Here is an 18,241-nt window from a genome sequence, read left to right as displayed (position 1 = left end):
TAAAAGGAGAAGTGATAACCTAATTCGGGATATTGGGGGGTGGGTGATTCAATGTTGTGAAAGGAGGTTTGGTGTGTGCCATCCTTCACCTGAAGAATCCAGAAATAACCATTGTCCGTGCACCTGGCTCGGTGGGTGTTTCTGGGGCTCCTGAAGGGTTGGTGTTGGGACTGAGTCCTTTGAAGATAGAACAGGCAACCGTGGCTTTGGTCTATGGATTTGGGGTTCTTGCAATCTGGAGAAGGTGAGAGGTGATCAGTAGTGTGCCTTGGATGGGATCTACATGCATGATGGAAGCTAGGATGTCCTATTTTGCAAAAAAAAATCTCCCCATCCATGATGTGTGCTGTAGAAGTGATGCTGTGCAGGAACAGGGAGTTCTCTCCCAGGATTGCAAATCTACCGCCATTACTATCAGACGAGCGTCAACATCATGCTCCTCTCCGCCAGGACTTGCAATGCTAGAGACAAACTGATTGGTATTTGGACCTGTGGTAGAGTGAGGATGCGAATACATTCATGTAAACCGACAAGGTACCATGTGACTTGAGCAGTGCTCATTGGACAGTTGACCAACCTATGAGACAGTCAATTTAACACCTTAATGAGAGCGAAGCAATAATTACAAAAATGTTTAAACGTACCTGTTCCGACGCTGCCGACTGCCTCGGTGCTCCTCTTCTCTCCTGATAGTGTCCCCAGCACAGGCTCCCCCCCCAATCCCGGCGCTGCTCTCAATAGCATGAGAGCAGCACCAGGATTGGTCTGAGCAGCTTGGTTTGCTGCTCAGACAGTGCCTGGGAGTCTGTGCTGTTTCTGCAACCCATCTGTGCAACTTAGCTGGGTTGGAGAAACCTAAATGCGCATGGAGGTTTGGCCAGCCCAAGACGACCGGGCAAATCGTCATGCGTACTTACAGTGTGCACTACTCCTGCCCTGTTGGCTGTGATGATGACAGCCAAGCCCGCCCAGACTTGGCTGGCTCTAGAGGGAAACGGAAAAAATAAAATGATAAGACTAATTTATTATCATTTTATTTTTCCCATTTCCCTCAGCTGGCTCTCAGCAAGGGTGGGGGGCGATGCTCCTCTGCCATAGACGAGGAGGCGCTGCTGCATGTGATTTGGAAATGGCACGTATTAATGATGGTAGTAAAATGTGTATAGGACGCAGGCCATCTGCTTTTAACATGTGGGATCACTGACACAATATCACAATCAACAATATCATGTAACGCAAATATTGTGTCTAACATATAATTTACAAAAATGTAGTTTACTTTTCCTTATTATGGTAAGTACAAAAATATCAAAAAAAATGTTTCACACTCGTATAGTAAAAAGGCTGGTAAATATTTTCCACCCTCCTGGGGCTAAAATGATCTGCTCTTTAGTGCCAGATTTTGAGCTTAACTCACACTTCGATTTGGTACCTTGGACTCCACCCAACTACCATAGATCTACACATTTTGTTTTCAGTTTTTTCAGCTCTGCATCACAAGAATCATTGGGTTCAAGATGGCCCAAGTTGGTGTAAATCCGTCCAGGACTTCTTGCTATAAAAATCCGCAACATTTCTATATACAATGCAACTTTTGATGCGACCATGTAACCTTACTCAGCGCTTTGTGCAGCCTGCACAATCGTTTGAAGGGTCGCAGTTATATGAATGGTTTCTTCATTTTGAAACGTTAGTGCAGACCTAACTTATTAAGTGGGAAAATAAATGCTGTTCAAATGTTTTGTGCAGGACAACCAAAAATCTTCTGACAATAAAATGGCACAGATGATTTCCAAAAGAAAGCAAAGAAATACGCTGGGTCCAGCTTTCAAAAATAAGAGACGGAATCCCAGAGCAATGGAAATTGGATTAGGAAAAGCAGACAAAAAATAACCATAAACCACTTTTAATTCCACACTGGAAGGAGGACAAAATAAACCGCGAGTGATTACACGCAAGGAGTAAAGTTACACCATCTGCAAACTAGCAGTTAAACCAACAGCTTTTAGAAACATATTCAAATGACACCACAAGAGGGCGCACACGCCCATTCCCTTTGGTGGATAATATTGAAACTTGGATGACAGTGGCCAGATGAGCACCGTTGTATCTTCAAGGCCTGCTCCTGTTTTTTATTTTTTTTTTTAAAAAGAAGAAGAATAGGTCGTCTAAGGAATATACATTTATTTTAAATTCCACTGTACTTTTCCAGAGTGCGGATGTAATTGATTTTTATTGATTACAAGTTTTTATTACAGCGCCTATTTTCCTTGATAGGTTTTAAAGTGCTTTACAGAAAACAGATCAGTATTAAAGTTTTACATGAGCCCCCGCATGGAGGAGAATTGGGGGGGTGGAAAGGAGGGGACAATTGTGAAAAGGGAGTTAATGGAACTGGGCAGCGTTAGAAGTGGGCGGGGACGGAAGGGCACGGCGTGCCCTTACTTCTTAAAATTATGTTAGTCCGTTCCCCTACTTCTTAGTTTTGAAAGAGCGTACCGGGGACTGTAAAATTGCCATACTTTAAAGTACACCTTTTTTTCTTTTTCACGCATGAGTGGTGCAACGTGAATATTCAGAAGGCCTCTGCACTGCGCCCGACCTCCTTCCCTTCCCCGCTGGGTCTAATGGGCCTGCAAAGTGAGACTGAAAGGGCCATCAGTGTAGCATAGTGCGAAAACGGCTACTCTGATGGCCCTGCGGCTGCTTTGAGCCCGTGATCACACCTCATTTGTGAGGACGCTGCCAGCAAATTTACATGCCAATTTAAAGCTGCTATTAGTTGGGTTTTGTGGCAGTGATATTCACAGTGTTTACCTGCTGAAGCAACGTTCATCAATGCCTACCAGACTGTTTCCCGGCAATCTCGGCCCGGAGGTGCACCGGGGCCGTTTTGACGCCACTTCTAGTTCTGTTGACAGTTGTCCTCCCCATACAGGCCCCGGTGTAACACACACCATTCCAAAGATGTTTGAGAAACCCAAGGGAAAGAGTGGTTTTGCACCCATAACCAAACGAGTAAGCTCATATTTGGAAGCAGTATTTACACCACCTCCTGACCCATGTGCACATGATTTGGCAGATTTAATAATTGCATGTACTAACAGATTCGCCCCCATGCAAAGCCCCATTGATAATGACGCCATCTGTGCAGACAAATCTTTTCCAACTCAAGCAATGACAGCCCCGGCGTTTGACCCCAGTATTTAGGAGTCTGTTAGTGATTTAAGAAAATATTCCAATGTTCTGAAGTCTATGATTGGTGACCTTATGGGGATGATGAAGGGCAGGAACAGTGATGGGGCAGGAGCAGTGATGGGGCAGGAGCAGTGATGGGGCAGGAGAGGCGACAGGGCAGGAGAGGAGACGTGGAAGGAGAGGCAATAGGGCAGGAGAGGTGACCGGGCACAAGAAGTGACGGGCAGGTGACATGACAGGCAGGTGATGTGACGGGCAGGTGAGGTGATGGGCAGGAGAGGTGACGGGGCAGGAGAGGTGACGGGGCTTGAGCTAGAGCAGTAACCGGGTGTGAGCGGTGAAAGGACAGCAGCGGTGAAAGGACAGGAGCAGTGAACGGGGCAGGAGCAGTGAACGGGGCAGCAGAAATGAACGGGGCAGGAGCAGTAAACGGGGCAGGAGCAGTAAACGGGGCAGGAGCAGTGAACGGGGCAGGAGCAGTGAACGGGGCAGGAGCAGTGAACGGGGCAGGAGCAGCGACAGGGCAGGAGAAGTGACAGGGCAGAAGAGGAGACGTGGAAGGAGAGGCAACAGGGCAGGAGAGGTGACCGGGCACAAGAAGTGACGGGCAGGTGACAAGACAGGCAGGTGATGGGATGGGCAGGTGCGGTGATGGGCAGGAGAGGTGACGGGGCAGGAGAGGTGATGGGGCAGAAGAGGTGACGGGGCAGGAGAGGTGACGGGCAGGAGAGGTGGCGGGGCAGGAGAGGTGGCGGGGCAGGAGAGGTGGCGGGGCAGGAGAGGTGACGGGGCAGAAGAGGTGACGGGGCAGAAGAGGTGACGGGGCATGAGCTAGAGCAGTAACCGGGTGTGAGCGGTGAAAAGACAGGAGCGGAGAAAGGACAGGAGCAATGACAGGAGCAGTGAACGAGGCAGGAGCAGTGAACGAGGCAGGAGGTGCGAACGGGGCAGGAGCAGCAAACGGGGCAGGAGCAGTGAAGGGGGCAGGAGCAGTGAAGGGGGCAGGAGCAGTGTCGGAGCAGGAGCAGTGATGGGGCAGGAGAGGCGACAGGGCAGGAGAGGAGACGTGGAAGGAGAGGCAACAGGGCAGGAGAGGTGACTGGGCAGGTGACATGACAGGCAGGTGACATGACAGGCAGGTGACATGATGGGCAGGAGAGGTGATGGGCAGGTGAGGTGACGGGGCAGGAGAGGTGACGGGGCAGGAGAGGTGACGGGGCAGGAGAGGTGACGAGGCAGGAGAGGTGACGAGGCAGGAGAGGTGACGGGGCATGAGCTAGAGCAGTAACCGGATGTGAGCGGTGAAAGGACAGGAGCGGTGAACTGTGCAGGAGCGGTGAACTGGGCAGGAGCAGTGAACGCGGCAGGAGCAGTGAACGGGGCAGGAGCAGTGAACGGGGCAGGAGCAGTGAACAGGGCAGGAGCAGTGATGGGGCAGGAGCAGTGATGGGGCAGGAGAGGCGACAGGGCAGGAGAGGAGAAGTGGAAGTAGAGGCAACAGGGCAGGAGAGGTGACCGGGCACAAGAAGTGACAGGCAGGTGACATGACAGGCAGGAGAGGTGACGGGCAGGTGAGGTGATGGGCAGGAAAGGTGACGGGGCAGGAGAGGTGACGGGGCAGGAGAGGTGACGGGGCAGGAGAGGTGACGGGGCAGGAGAGGTGACGGGCAGGAGAGGTGACGGGCAGGAGAGGTGACGGGGCAGGAGAGGTGACGGGGCAAGAGAGGTGACGGGGCAGGAGCAGTGAACAGGACAGGAGCAGTGAACAGGGCAGGAGCAGTGACGGGCAGGAGAAGTGTCGGGCCAGTAGAAGTGACGGGCCAGGAGAAGGGAGGGGTCGGGGGAATTGACGAAGCAGGAGTGTTGATCGAGCATGAGCAGGAGTACTGACTGGACAGGAGCAGTGAAAGGGCAGGAGTAGGCGTTTCCCAGGGCGACTGGAAGGGTAGGGGGCCAGTTTAGTTTGGGGGGACCGGTTTTGTACAAGTGCAGGAGTTTTAAAAACACTGCAAAGTTATTTGTATATTCAGCAGGTTTCAGTCAACAATACAAGTGCCAAGATAACTTTGGTGATCAATGTACCTGCTGGAGGGAGATGGGAGCATGTTTTGTCTAGTGGCTATTTTACTCATCTAAGGAAGTGCAGAGGGGTAATATGCCTGCTGCAAAGAACATGTACATCAAAGAGCAATATGTTATGTGTATAGTTCAGTGGGTACTGCTTTGTGTTCACTTCCCGAATGAAAGGACACTTGAAAACATATGGCCTGGCAGTTCGGGCTGGACTGTTCACATTGGGCGCAGGATCAAGACTGATTTGCATATGGCTGCGTCCAAACTGGAATGGCATGGTGAGCAAAAAACGATGGATTTAAGCCCCGATCTCTGAACTGGGGTGAATGTATGACCTTGTTCTGCATTCTGTCCATCAATTGTTCTTTTTGCATTTGTCACCCCGAGTGGGACAGGTATGCTCAGACATGAGTCCTGTGCTCTCCATGCCAATGGAATCAAGTTATCCTGGCTGATGAGGGCTGAAAGCCCGAAACCGGTCCTAGGATGCTTGTTTCCAGTCCAGGGAGGACCTGGCCTGGCAGTTCGGGCTACACTGTTCTCATTGGGCACAGGATCAAGACTGATTTGCATATGGCTAGGTCCAAACTGAAATCGCATGTGAGCAAATAAACAATGGATTTAGGCCCATCTCTCTGCACTGGGGTGAATGTATGATATTGCTCTGCATTCTGTCCACCAGTTGTTCTTTTTACCATATTATGATTGAGCAGCTAGCTGGCTGACATGAATATGAAGGAGCCTTTGTGGGTTTCTGTGAGTCTAGATTCACCTGAAGAGTCCCTTTCTCTTCTGAGCCCTGCTTAACACATGTGTATAGGAGGAGCCCTGCATTCATGACCTCAATGTTTGAGACAAAAAATAATCATGGATTTCTGAACAATGAGAGTAAAAGCATTAAGGTAACATGTTGTTCCTGCTTATATTTCACATGCTTTACATAAACCTGTATTCCCTATGAGTGTTTGCTTTTTCCTGAATTAAACCTCAAATAAACATATCCATTCTTTTAATTAAATAACGTTATAAGCTGTAACTGGTCAGTGAAATGCTAAACATACTAAAAATTAGTATGTTTTGCTATTTCTAGCCACACCCCTGACTCCGCCCACTGATTCAATCTTCGGTTGTTCCCGCCCCGTGATTCTCCACCCACAGTTCCCCTACTTTTTTTTCCCCACTTTGACCACTGGAACTGGGAGACAACAAAGTGAACAAGCAGAAGAACGCTAGGCGAAAATGTCTTTGAGTGTGCTTTAAGTTCAATTAACCTTGTATTATTGTGCAGAGAAATGACAGAGTAATGGTCTTTGGCTGACATGAGTTCTTAAAAAGGGCATATCCTTTTCTAAGCCTCCCACAACCATATTATCCTACCAGAAGCTTTAAAAGCCGCAATCTGTCGCCGATTAGTGAAAAAGAATTATAAACTACTTAAGCCAACTCAAACGTTAACACTCAACTAACATCAAACCTAAAAAGTTCATTTTCATCAGAAATCTGTGAGAAAGAAAACAAGATAACATTATTTCCGGCTGTCCATGAAAACCCAGCACGCAATTAGACAGAATTTCTACCTGAAAACAACTTCTTTTTATAGTTTAAGCCTTAGCAAAGTAAGCCTTTAATCCAATCACTATAGCAACAAGGAAAGGAAGGAAGGAAGGAGGGGAAGAGTCTGTATAGATTCGATCCACAATCACAAGTCTTAAAAATGGCGGCACAAGACAACACTGCGCTAAAAGGTGGGTTTTGTCAGATTGGGATTAGCCAATGAACGGATAAGACATTCCACAACTTCCCATACAGCACTACCCTCGACAAACTGTTTATATGTGCCTTGGAAAAACCAGCGCCATTGTGAACAGCGTGTCTACGTGAAAGTCTGCTGCCACCAATATTGCGCCTGCCCTGTTCATAAATAAAAAATATAGAGGACAAACAGAACAACTTTCAGTTTAAGGGACGACGAGAATGATGACTTTACAATTGGGGTCTGCCAAAGAATTTCGTAAATTGCCAAACAGGCGAAATTCACAGTTTAAAAAAAAATTGATATGCAGAGCAAAATGGGTTACAAAAATTCACCTCACAGATGAAGCTGAGAAATAGGCAGATTTCAGTCATTTTGTGTCGTTTCAGCACTTTATGCACTTCTCCACAGCAAAGCAAGGTCCTGGGGAAGCTGCAGACACTGCACACGAGCAGTGCAGCTCGTGTGGTTCATGTGTCTCTCTTAGGACTTTCTGGACAGAACCACACAAAATGCACAGACGACCCACAAACTGGACAGTTTATGGTAAGGATAGCTAGTTGCACAAGACCTATTGTGCGTTTACCAAGAATTTACAGGGGCTTACTGCCCGCTCATTGCTTACTACTGGTTGACTTTATTGTCACTCTCATTTGCATGCTTCTTATTCAATGGCTTTCCTTGTCCGTCTTGTGTTTGCCCCTCCCCTGGAGCACAGCGTCTTTACCATCCACTTAACTAGCTGATTTGTGTCTTTCCACTGCTCCATTTTTGGGAACAACTTTTTTCTTTTGGGTTAAGTACTTCTCAGTGCATGTGTTTACTAATTCCATCTCCCCATGTGGTTCTACCCTCTGCCAAAAACCCACCCGCTCTCGGTTGGCTCTCTCCCTTGTGGCTGCTCACATTCTCTCTCATTTACTTCTCCCTCCATGCCACTTTCAACTTCATGTTGCTATCTACCTAGTGCACTTATCCCCGTCCTGTGTTGCTGTCTGCTTCTTTTGTTTTTCCCCACCCCTGTCGCTCTCCACCTTGTGTCCCCAGCTCACTTCCCGTTGCTTCCCCCAGTCCTCCAGCCAACCTTTCTCGATGTCCCTCCACGCCAATGCTCTTTCTATATGTGATGCCTGCCATTTCAGATGGGTCAATAAAAATATAAAAAATGGCGCCCGTGTCATTCTGTAGTATTTTCAAAAGATAATTAAATAGGGTGCAAAATCAATTGCAAGCAACAACCAGAAACAGAGAAACAACACCAAGGTTGGATAATGGGGTCTGTATTGAAACTCTTGAAACAGTACTTTAATTTATGTCTGCAATATTACATCACATGTAAGAGTAATCCAAAGTTTTAGTGCACACAACAAGCTTGTGAAAGGGTGAACAGTGCAAGTGAGACGTGTTATAGTGGAATAAACAGCGAAATGGTAAAATATTTTAAGATTTATGCGTAACATGAACAGTGAGAGAACAGTTAGTTAGGATTATGTTAGGACCCAAGCAGGCCAAGAGTACGCTGAGTAGTCAACGGCGTTTCGATCTGTTTGAGTTCAGGTCATCATCAGGACGGGATTACACCATGATTTGGCAGTTGCTCTACATTGGAGACAAAAAATTGGGTCAAGAATAAGGTTCAAGATAGAAAGGAATTTGGGGAAGGTAGTGGTGTGAAAGGGAAGGAGGTCCGGAATATGTCAATAACTACCTGTAAGGCTTATCAGTGAAGGGATTCCTAATTGATGCAATATAACTTCAGGGGGGGATTCAACCCAGGAATTGATTTGAAGAAAATCCTTGAAGGTGTGCAACTGGCTGCACCCGTAAAAATAGGTGCATGAGCGGTGCAAATCGAAATAAATTCTGGGATAAAAAAGCAACAATTGATGGTTTTTGTGGTTTTAGAGGTATAATTTTATATATACATGTGGAGGTTAGAGGACTCGATTATGCACAGGCTGTGCGAGCCAATATGAATATTGGAATGAAGAAAAAGGAAGGTGGTGAATCCATTACGCTTACAGAGGAGGTTAAGCACGTGTGGTGGACCAAGGGTGCACAGAGCTCGTTTGGCGTGTGTGTGTGGAGGGATACAGTTGTATAAGTCCAATGTGGTCGCATAAGTAAGACAACGGATACGAGAATTAATTCTCGTATCTTTTGTCTTACTTATGCGACCGCATTGAACCAAGTCCTCTAACCATCTTTTTATTTTTAAAAAACCCTTTAAAACCCCAAATATCTTCAATTGTTGCTTTTTTCAATTCCAGAATTAATTTCAGTTTGCACAGCCCTTGAGCCTATTTCTACGGGTGCTGCCAATTGTGCACCTCTTCGGATTTCCATCAAATCAACTTCTGGGTTGAATCCCCCCCCCCCCCCTAAAGTTATATTGCATCAATTAGGAATTCCTTTGCTGATAAGCCCTACAGATAGTTATTAGGATATGTAAGACCTCCTTCCCTTTAACACAACCACTTGCCCCAATCAGCTTTCTATCATGAACCTTATTCCTAGAACAATCTTTTGTCTCCACTGTACAGCAACTGCAAAATCATGGTGTAATCCCGTCTTGATGACGACCTGAACTCAAACAGGTCAAAAAAACATTGACTACTCAGTGTACATGAGTGTGAGTAGAAAATGGCATGGCCGCCTGTATCATAGCATCTTTTTTTGCCACTACTAAACAGCATCAGCAAGAAGCATTGCTTTTTACCAATAGTATTCAGCATTGCCAAAGTTTGGAAAAATAGTAGGTTCCACAGGCTTGACCTACTGGTTTTGACAAAGCTCCTTTAGGTCAGGCATGACAGCACAGTTCTCAGCAGACCTACTGATATCAAATCTTTAAGGTATACATAGAGTGGAATTTCAATCCCCCAAAGGAGTATTTCTCTCTTATTTCATATTGTTGGCCTTTTGGTGCATCATTTCAACTACTATAAAGTGCCAGTAAAGTAATGTATGAAGTACTGTTTTGCATATCAAAAGTACTCTGAATCTTCACACATTACACTTTTTATCTCATATATGCACTGCATATGGAAAGAGGTTTTTGTTTCACTGTATTGTGTTTTTTTAATGTTTTACTCGGGACTCAAAATGGAAGCCATCCTTTTTAGCTTTTCCCATGCTTGATTACTTAAGCAGTAGGCAAAGTGAATCACTGCTCAGTAAGATAAATAATTCCTGAGCCCTTTTTCACAAATGGTGAGAATCTCAGTTCGAAATCTAATGATATTCTGGGGCGGCACAAGAAACGAAGAGAAAGAAATACGTGAGATTTGCTTACCATGTCAGCTAGTAACTTCCACAGGGGCTAAAAACAAGGGAGAAATATAGCAAGTTTAACATCAGATAACAGGAAAAAGAAGTTTTACCTGAAGTAAAATCACCAGGCATCGTTTATCAAATCGAATGAGTTAATGGTCTTAATTGTTTTGATGGATCTAAAGAATAATGGTTCGAAATGGCTAAAATTACAAAACCAACCATTATTTTTTTATTTGGTGACCAATTTACAAACTCTTTTGCATAGCTAAGTTCAACAACAAAACACACAACCTGCAGGTGCATATATTTCCATCTGCAGATGAAATTCACAACAGCAGAAAAATCTGCAAGCACAGTAGATGTTCAGCAGCCATAGATTTAGAGTTAGGGGCTGAAACGTGGAGAAAGCCAACAGTTTTGACTTTCGTATAACGCAAGCATATAAAGACACAATGTTCGAAGGATTCATATGGGGACATGCCCATCAAAAAAACATAGTTAATTTTACACGGTTCAACAAGCATGCATGCACTGTAGTACACAAACCAATCTATATATATATAATCTCTCTCTCTCTCTCACTATATATTTATAAATTCTACTGGCGGGCGCCAGTAGGTAGTTATAGTCAAAACCTAGTTTCCATAGGAAAAGCATTTTTTGATTTGCTAATAACTTTTGCGTCGTTTGACAAACTTTTGCGAAATTCTCCGCAAAAAAAGTCTATCCAGGTCAGCTGCTATCCTCAAAGTGTGGGGGTGATTCGTCAAGCGGGGGCTGAGAAAAAAAGGGGGTCCCAAAATGCGATTTCCCCATGTTAATTTCCATAGGAAATTTTGAGACGGGCTACAACCCGAACTGCTGAACGGAATTACCCCAAATTTGGCAAAACGGTAGAGCTTGGTTTAGAAAGCAACCTCTTTTTTAAATGGTGTAAATCCGTTCAGTAGTTTTTGAGAAATTAAAAAAATAAGAGTAAAAAAATCAATTTCCCAATAGGAAACTTTGGGCGAGGCTACAGCTGAAACTACGGAACGGAATTACCCCAAATTTGGCAAAAAAGGTAGTGCTTGGATCAGAAAGCGACCTTTTTTTAAATAATGTAAATCCGTTCAGCAGTTGCTAAGAATTTAAAAAAATAAAAGTTTTGATATCTGGGCTGAGCCTAACCCCAGAGCACAAGCTTCACTGTGATTGGCTGCCAACACTCCAAACCAGGAAGTGTTGGCAGCCATCTTGTGACTCGGTAGAAGCAAGTCACCAGAAAACAGAGAAACAAAGATATAAAACAAGAGAAGGGGGCTGTGTAGAAACACCCTGACCCCTAGGCCAGCTTAGGGGGTCGCAGAAGGACCCCGAGGACCCAAAAAACATTTTTAAAATGTTGGCGTAATACGCAATGGGGGTTGCGAATTCCACCGAAAAAGTTTAAAAACAATGAAGCGCGGGTTCCCGCGTTTTATGTTGATGAGGCCCCCAGGTGGGCTAGGTCCCGGGGGTATTTCTTAAAAATAATAGCCGGGGCCTGCTGGGGCCCCGCAGCTCCGTTGACCACCACCTCCCTGGGGCTTCACTCATGTTTGGAGGGGGGCCACGCGGCCCCCTCCTGGAGCCAGCGATGGCCCTGGGAACAGCCACCACACAGGGCTGTCTCCTGCAGTGTCCCGGGGTGCCCACCTCCGGGTCACTGTTGTTTGCTATGACAGGGCAGGAGCCGCGGGGCTCCTGCCCTATCATAGCAAACTTGCTTTGGATTTTGGAAGCGAGATCTGGGAAACCTGCTCTCGCTTCCAAAATCCAAAGATGATTGCTTTTCCACATGGGGAGGTGCATGTCAGCAGATCCCCATGTGGAAAAGCAATGCCGGCTCCTGCAGGACGCGGGGAGCCGGCGGGACGTGGGGTCATTGGGGCTCCCCCAACGATCCCCCAACGGTGAGGCCTGGCCCCAGGGGATGGGTTCCTAGGACTGGAATTGGCCACGGGAGGGGGGCCGATGCGGCCCTCTTCTCATTTGTTTTTTTTTCCTAAATAATTAACATGTCGGCATGCTTCGGGGGATGGGGTCCCTGTGGCGAATGTAAATTAGTGAAAGGGGAATTTTTTTACAAAAATGGAGTTGCGGCTCTCAGCCCGGCCCCTTGTGTGAAAGGAATGGGTGAGCGGCTCTCAGCACGGCACTCGAGTACTTCTTAAGTCTTTCAAACACCGAGGGGTATATTCTTAAGGACACATCGCTTCGAGTTAACAGCACTTTATTGAAACCAAAATGGTGATAAATTTAACGCACCATTCACAAGCTGGAGCAAACAGCCCATATCACCAGTTTACCAGCGATAGCAGCCACAAAAAGCATCATCACGGATGACCCCGGCAAATATTGCTAATGAAATGTAGAGTAGGCATTCCAGTGCAAAAAGCAGCGAATACATCACTTCGCAAGTTTCTCAACCCCCAGCAAGATCGTCGAAGAGAGTACAAAACAGGCGATGAGGTGCGTTAGTAGCAGGAAGTTTACACGTGCCCTGAGCTGGAGTAAAGCCAGACTACAACCTGCAACATAAAAGGGAGCCCAGCCCAGAGCGACACCAAAACGACAACAGATGCTATGCAGCTCGGATAACTTACACTGCTCTGACACCCCCGTCACCAGCCCCTTGTCCGCCATCCCCCCGCTCACCCCCCCACAAACAAATGTGACAGCAACCTTAGGAACTCAGGAACGTAAACAATTGGCTGATGTCGCACAATTATAATTAAGAAGATGCATGTGAGGTTGGACGAATAAGAATCACAGTCATGTATGGATTTACATATAAAGCATTTTATTTAAACAAAACAACAACAAATAAAACTATGTACAGCCATGGCGTGTCATCGGTGGACCGTTTGTGAATCACAGCCTACAAGAAAAAAAGCAAAGTAAGATTGTGTGTCATGCGTCCATCAAAGGAGAGAGAGAGAAAGAGAAAGAGAGAAAGAGTGGGAGTGAGGAAGAGAGAGAGAAAGAAAGAAAGTGAGAGAGGAAGACAGAGAAAGAGAGAAAGAGTGAGAGAGAGAGGAAGAGAGAGAGAAAGAAAGAGAGAGGAAGAGAGAGAGAAAGAAAGAAAGTGGGAGAGAGAGAAAGACCGAGAAAGAGAGAAAGAGTGAGAGAAAGGAAGAAAGAAAGAGAGATACAAGGAAGAGAGAGAGAAAGAAAGAAACAGTGTGTGAGAGAGAGAGAAAGAATGAGACAGAGGAAGAGAAAGAGAAAGAGAAAGAATGAGCGAGAGAGAAAGAGTGTTAGAGAGAGCAAGGAAGAGATAGAGAGCGAGAGTGAGAGTGAGAGTGAGAGAAAGATTGAAAGTGACAGAAAGGAAGAGATGGAGAGGGAGTGTTGACAATGTGGAGAAAATCCTCACTGCTCACCTTTCTACCACCAGTGTGTCTCCAACCACGTGCCGGGATATAGTGCAGCCCTCAATCTTAGTCATCTGAAACATAGTATGGAATCAGTAATGGCAATATAGTGCAGCCCTCAATCTTAGTCATCTGAAACATAGTATGGAATCAGTAATGGCAGAGTACATATAACTGCACACGCCTAAATCGCTGTCCCGCCTTTCTGCATCCAGGCAGCTGTACCCCATCCACTTCCAATGCCCAGAGGTGTCTGCCCGCCGCTGCGCACCCAGGCTGCTGCATCCTATCCACTCCCACGACCCAGAGGTGTCTGCCCTCCACTGCGCACCCAGTCTGCTGCACCCCATCCACTCCCACTGCCCGGATGTGACTGCCGGCCGCTGCGCAAACTAGCCTCTTTGCTCACCTTCCACCACCGGCGTGTGTCGAAGAGGGTCCCCCTTTAGTGCTGAAGCAACCTCCTCAACCGTTGCGTACACGCGGTCAAGCCGAGCTCACAATTCAAAGTGGGTGTTGATTGCTAGGATGGCCATGCATCATCTCAGGCTGCAGACAAGCTCAGGTCTGGTGGTACTAACTCAGTGGAACTGAAGTCATCGCCTCGTGGCGAGAGGTCCGTGTGGGGGGGGTCATCAATCTGTGAAGCACAGCCTGCTAAACAAAAAGCAAGATAAGATTGTGTGTCGTGCGTCCATTAAAGGAGAGAGAGAGAGAAAGCGTGAGAGAGAGGTAGAAAGAGAGAGAAAGATAAAGAACGAGTGAGAGGAAGAGAAAGAGTGAGAGAGAGAGAGGAAGAGGGAGAGAAACAGCGAGAGAGAGAGAGAAACAGCGAGAGAGAGAAAGAAAGAGAAACAGTGTGAGAAAGAGGAAGAGAGAAACAGAGGAAGAGTGAGGGTGGGAGAGAAAGAGTGAGAGAAAGAGAGAAACAGTTCGAGAGAGAGAAAGAGTGTGAGGGAGAGAAAGAAAGAGATGGAGAGGGACAGTGAGTTCTCACGCTGTGGACAAAACCCTCACAGCTCACCTTTCTGCCACCGGTGTGTCTCCAACCACGTGCCAGGACATAGGGGAGCCCTCAAGCTTAGTCAGTGCATCCGGTGCCACTGAGTCTGAAATGGAAATGGTGTGGAGCACGTGCGTCTGGTCCTTTTTATTGGCGGGTCACGTGTCCTGTGACGTCTGTGCTTGATGGGTGTGGTGTGGGTGTAAACCAGACGTCAGGGAGTGGCTGTGGCATACTGACAACTAGACCTGTGAGCAGCAGATCACTACAATGAAAATCTGGGTCATGTAGCATTGTTGCCCCTCCCTGTATGCGTAAGTGGACTGGGCTGGCCTGGCATATGCCAGTCCTGCATGAGGCTGTGAACAATGACTCGGGAGCTCTGGGCGTGGTACCGTCCTGGGCTGTATGAGGAATCAACTGATGCAGGTGTTCCTGTTGCAGTGCTGCCGCCACCCGGGCAGCAAGCGCCAATGTGTCACCCTGTGACCCAAGACCCAAAACATGGCCAACATGGAAGGTAGGGGGAATCACTGACCCTACATTCATCCATACATGCACACATGAAAGATCGTGCACACGACACATCTATCTGGACATGAATGTTTATTGAACATTCAGTGAAGTGTTGCAGCTGTAGCAATACAGGGCCATGCAAAGCCCAAATTTCCGTTTTAGGCACATGGAGGGCAGCCAATTACAGCCAAGCTTGTGCTCAGGGGTTAGGCTCCGCCAACATATGAACTTATCCAATCACTATGCCAATTCCGAAGCACTTATAAATTCACTATACACTCTCCTTGCAGTACTCTAATGATCCAGTCTCTACCTATGTACTTATACAATGATGAGACAAAGTTACATAACCAAAGTCTTCCCCACTGCCAGAGGTAACATGGTTGCGTGCGCTATCCACATCACAGGCCCAGGGGCATCATGCATACATAATGAACACACAGACACAGTTAGATAGATAGTGGAACTGGGTACGGGCATGTCCGCTCGGCCCCTTTTTATTACCAGGGTCACATGTCCAGTGACGTCTGAGCTGGATGCTTGTGGGGTGAGTGTAAGCCAGCCCTCAGGGAATGGCTGGTGCTGGTAACAAGTACAACAGTAATCCTTGGATCACACACAGAGATTCAATCATAAAGGGCCCATGGCGTGTGCTGCACTAAGTTAGGGGCACTAGATGTGAAATAATACACAAAAGATTCTATTGTAAAGCGTTCATACATTGTGGTACACTGAGGTAGGGGCAGCAGATGTGAATTCATACACAAAAGATTCTATCATAAAGGCTCCATGAGTTGTGGTGCACTGAGATAGGGGCATCAGAAGCATTTCGCGTGTGCACAGCTAGCGATGATGCGTGGTCCGGGAGGGCCGTACTGGTACTAATTTCTGTTGCCTACTGGCCTGCGTCATCAGCAATCGCAACTCGATCTGAATTTTGAGCCCTGATGACCACAGGTTAGCCTGGAGGCAGTGGTCAGTAAAGGCCCACAGCCATGTGGTGTTGATTTGATACATATCTTTGCTGAGCACTTCCAATGTCTTCTATGTATATACAACACTAATCCATTAGTCCCAATATATTTAGTAATTGTTCATAGTATTTAGAAACCAGAGTATCCAAAATCAAATCCAAGTTAGTAGAGTCGCCACTATTGAAACACCAAGGTATGTTGGTACAGCATCATTTCCTTTTATTTAAATCCTGTTTTCCAGGCCTGCGTCATCAGCAATCGCAACTCGATCTGAATTTTGAGCCCTGATGACCACAGGTTAGCCTGGAGGCAGTGGTCAGTAAAGGCCCACAGCCATGTGGTGTTCATTTGAGCTGCACAGATTGGGAACATTTGGTTTTCTTAACCAATTATAGTCTCTTACACAATTTGGTACTAATCTTGAATTGTGAGCCCTGCTGACCGGAGTGTAGACTGGACGCAGTGGTCAGGAAGGGCCCACAGCCACGTGGCGTTGAGTTGAGCTATATAGAGTTAGTGGTAGGTATGACGCTCAGTGTGTGCGCAGCCAGCGATGAAGCGTCGTGTGGGCAGGCTGCACTGGGAGAAATATCTCGCCTACTGGACTGCTTCATCTGTGATCGTGACTCCATCTGAATTGTGAGCCCTGCTGTCCGCAGTGTAGATCAAAGGCAGTAGTCAGCAAAGACATCGAGGAATGCTTTTTGTGACTTCCTCTTGAGAAATCCAATGACATACAGTACGGTTCACTCTGTAATAAATGAATCAAAACTGAATTCAAACTGTGAGCTCTGCTGTCCGCAGTGTAGACTGCCATTCAGTGTTCATTTGGACTTGCAAGATGAATTTGGTAATTGTACTAAAGCTATAATTGATATCAAAAAAGTTCTTGAAGCAAGGATACTAAAAGGATATTATGTAGGTTTTAGGGACATTGTAGTTGGTTGCCTACTGGACTCTGTAATTAATGAATTAATGAATCAAGACGCAATTTTAATTGTGAGCTCTGCTGACCGCAGTGTATGCCAGAGGCAGTGGTCAGCAAGGGCCCACAGCTATGTGGCATTCAGTTGAGCTGCACAGTTAGTGGCATCAGAAGTATTCAGCGTGTAAGGAGCCAGCGATGATGCGTGGTCCGGGCGGGCTACACTGGTAGCAATGTCTTTTGTCTAATGAATTCTGCCTTAATAAGGGTACGTGGCAATGACTTATGGTGCACTGAGTAAGTGGCACCTGAAGCACTCAGCGTGTGCGAACCCTGCGATGATGCGTGGTCCGGGCGGGCCGCACTGGTAACAATGTCTTTTGTCTAAGGAATTCTGCCTTAATAAGGGTACGTGGCGATGACATACTGTGAAATGAGTTAGTGGCACCTGAATCACTAAGCGTGTGCGCACCCTGCAAAGATGCGTGGTCCGGGCGGGCCGCACTGGTAGCAACGTCTTTTGTCTAATGAATTCTGCCTTAATAAGGCCATTTGGTGTTTACTTGTGGTACACTGAGTTAGTGGTACCTCTGGCGCCTAGGGTGTGTGCAGCCTGCTATGATGCGTGGTCCGGACGGACCGCACTGGGAGCAATATGTCTTGCCTACTGAACAGCGTCATCTGCAATTGCCACTCCGTCTGAATTGTAAGCCCTGCTGTCCGCAGTGTAGATCGAAGGCAGTAGTCTGTTCAGACATAAGTCTGCGGTGCTGTGCCGCTCTATTCGCAGGGGGCCTGTGTCGAGGAGGCCGGCGATCATGGCGGCAGCCACATGGCAGGGTGAGGGCCGATGCGCTGGCAGACGTATTGGCCTTTACACAAGTAAACCACGCCCAGAGCCCCGGTCTATTTATTCACACTTCTACGCTGGAGTGGTGTAAGTTAGACCAGCCCACTGCGCTTCCGCTTACAGGGAACGACGACACAGGCACATGACCGAGATCTTCCCCACTGCCTGAGGTAACATGGTTGCGTTCACTGTCCACAACACTACAAGCACCAGCAGTATATGGAGAGGTTTGTGCTCTGCATAGTGAGGTCTGTTCAGCACATCACCGCTACACT

General features: G+C 47.0%; 1 protein-coding gene across 3 annotated transcripts in view; it reads right to left on the bottom strand.

The window, feature by feature from the left end:
* The window catches only part of LOC147724011 (mitochondrial enolase superfamily member 1-like), a 376,214-nt gene that overhangs the window by 212,395 nt on the left and 145,578 nt on the right, over positions 1-18,241 (bottom strand). For all 3 annotated transcript variants that reach the window (XM_086965612.1, XM_086965614.1, XM_086965613.1), the window contains exon 5: positions 10,320-10,346. In XM_086965612.1, the coding sequence (XP_086821738.1) occupies positions 10,320-10,346 (27 nt within the window). The remainder of the gene's footprint in view (positions 1-10,319; positions 10,347-18,241) is intronic.

This window comes from Lissotriton vulgaris, chromosome 4_1 (genome assembly GCF_964263255.1).
Source record: "Lissotriton vulgaris chromosome 4_1, aLisVul1.2, whole genome shotgun sequence".
In the NCBI taxonomy this organism is placed as follows: Eukaryota; Metazoa; Chordata; class Amphibia; order Caudata; family Salamandridae; genus Lissotriton; species Lissotriton vulgaris.
Note: the sequence above shows the minus strand (reverse complement) of the source record. Positions and strands in the feature narration are given on the sequence as shown.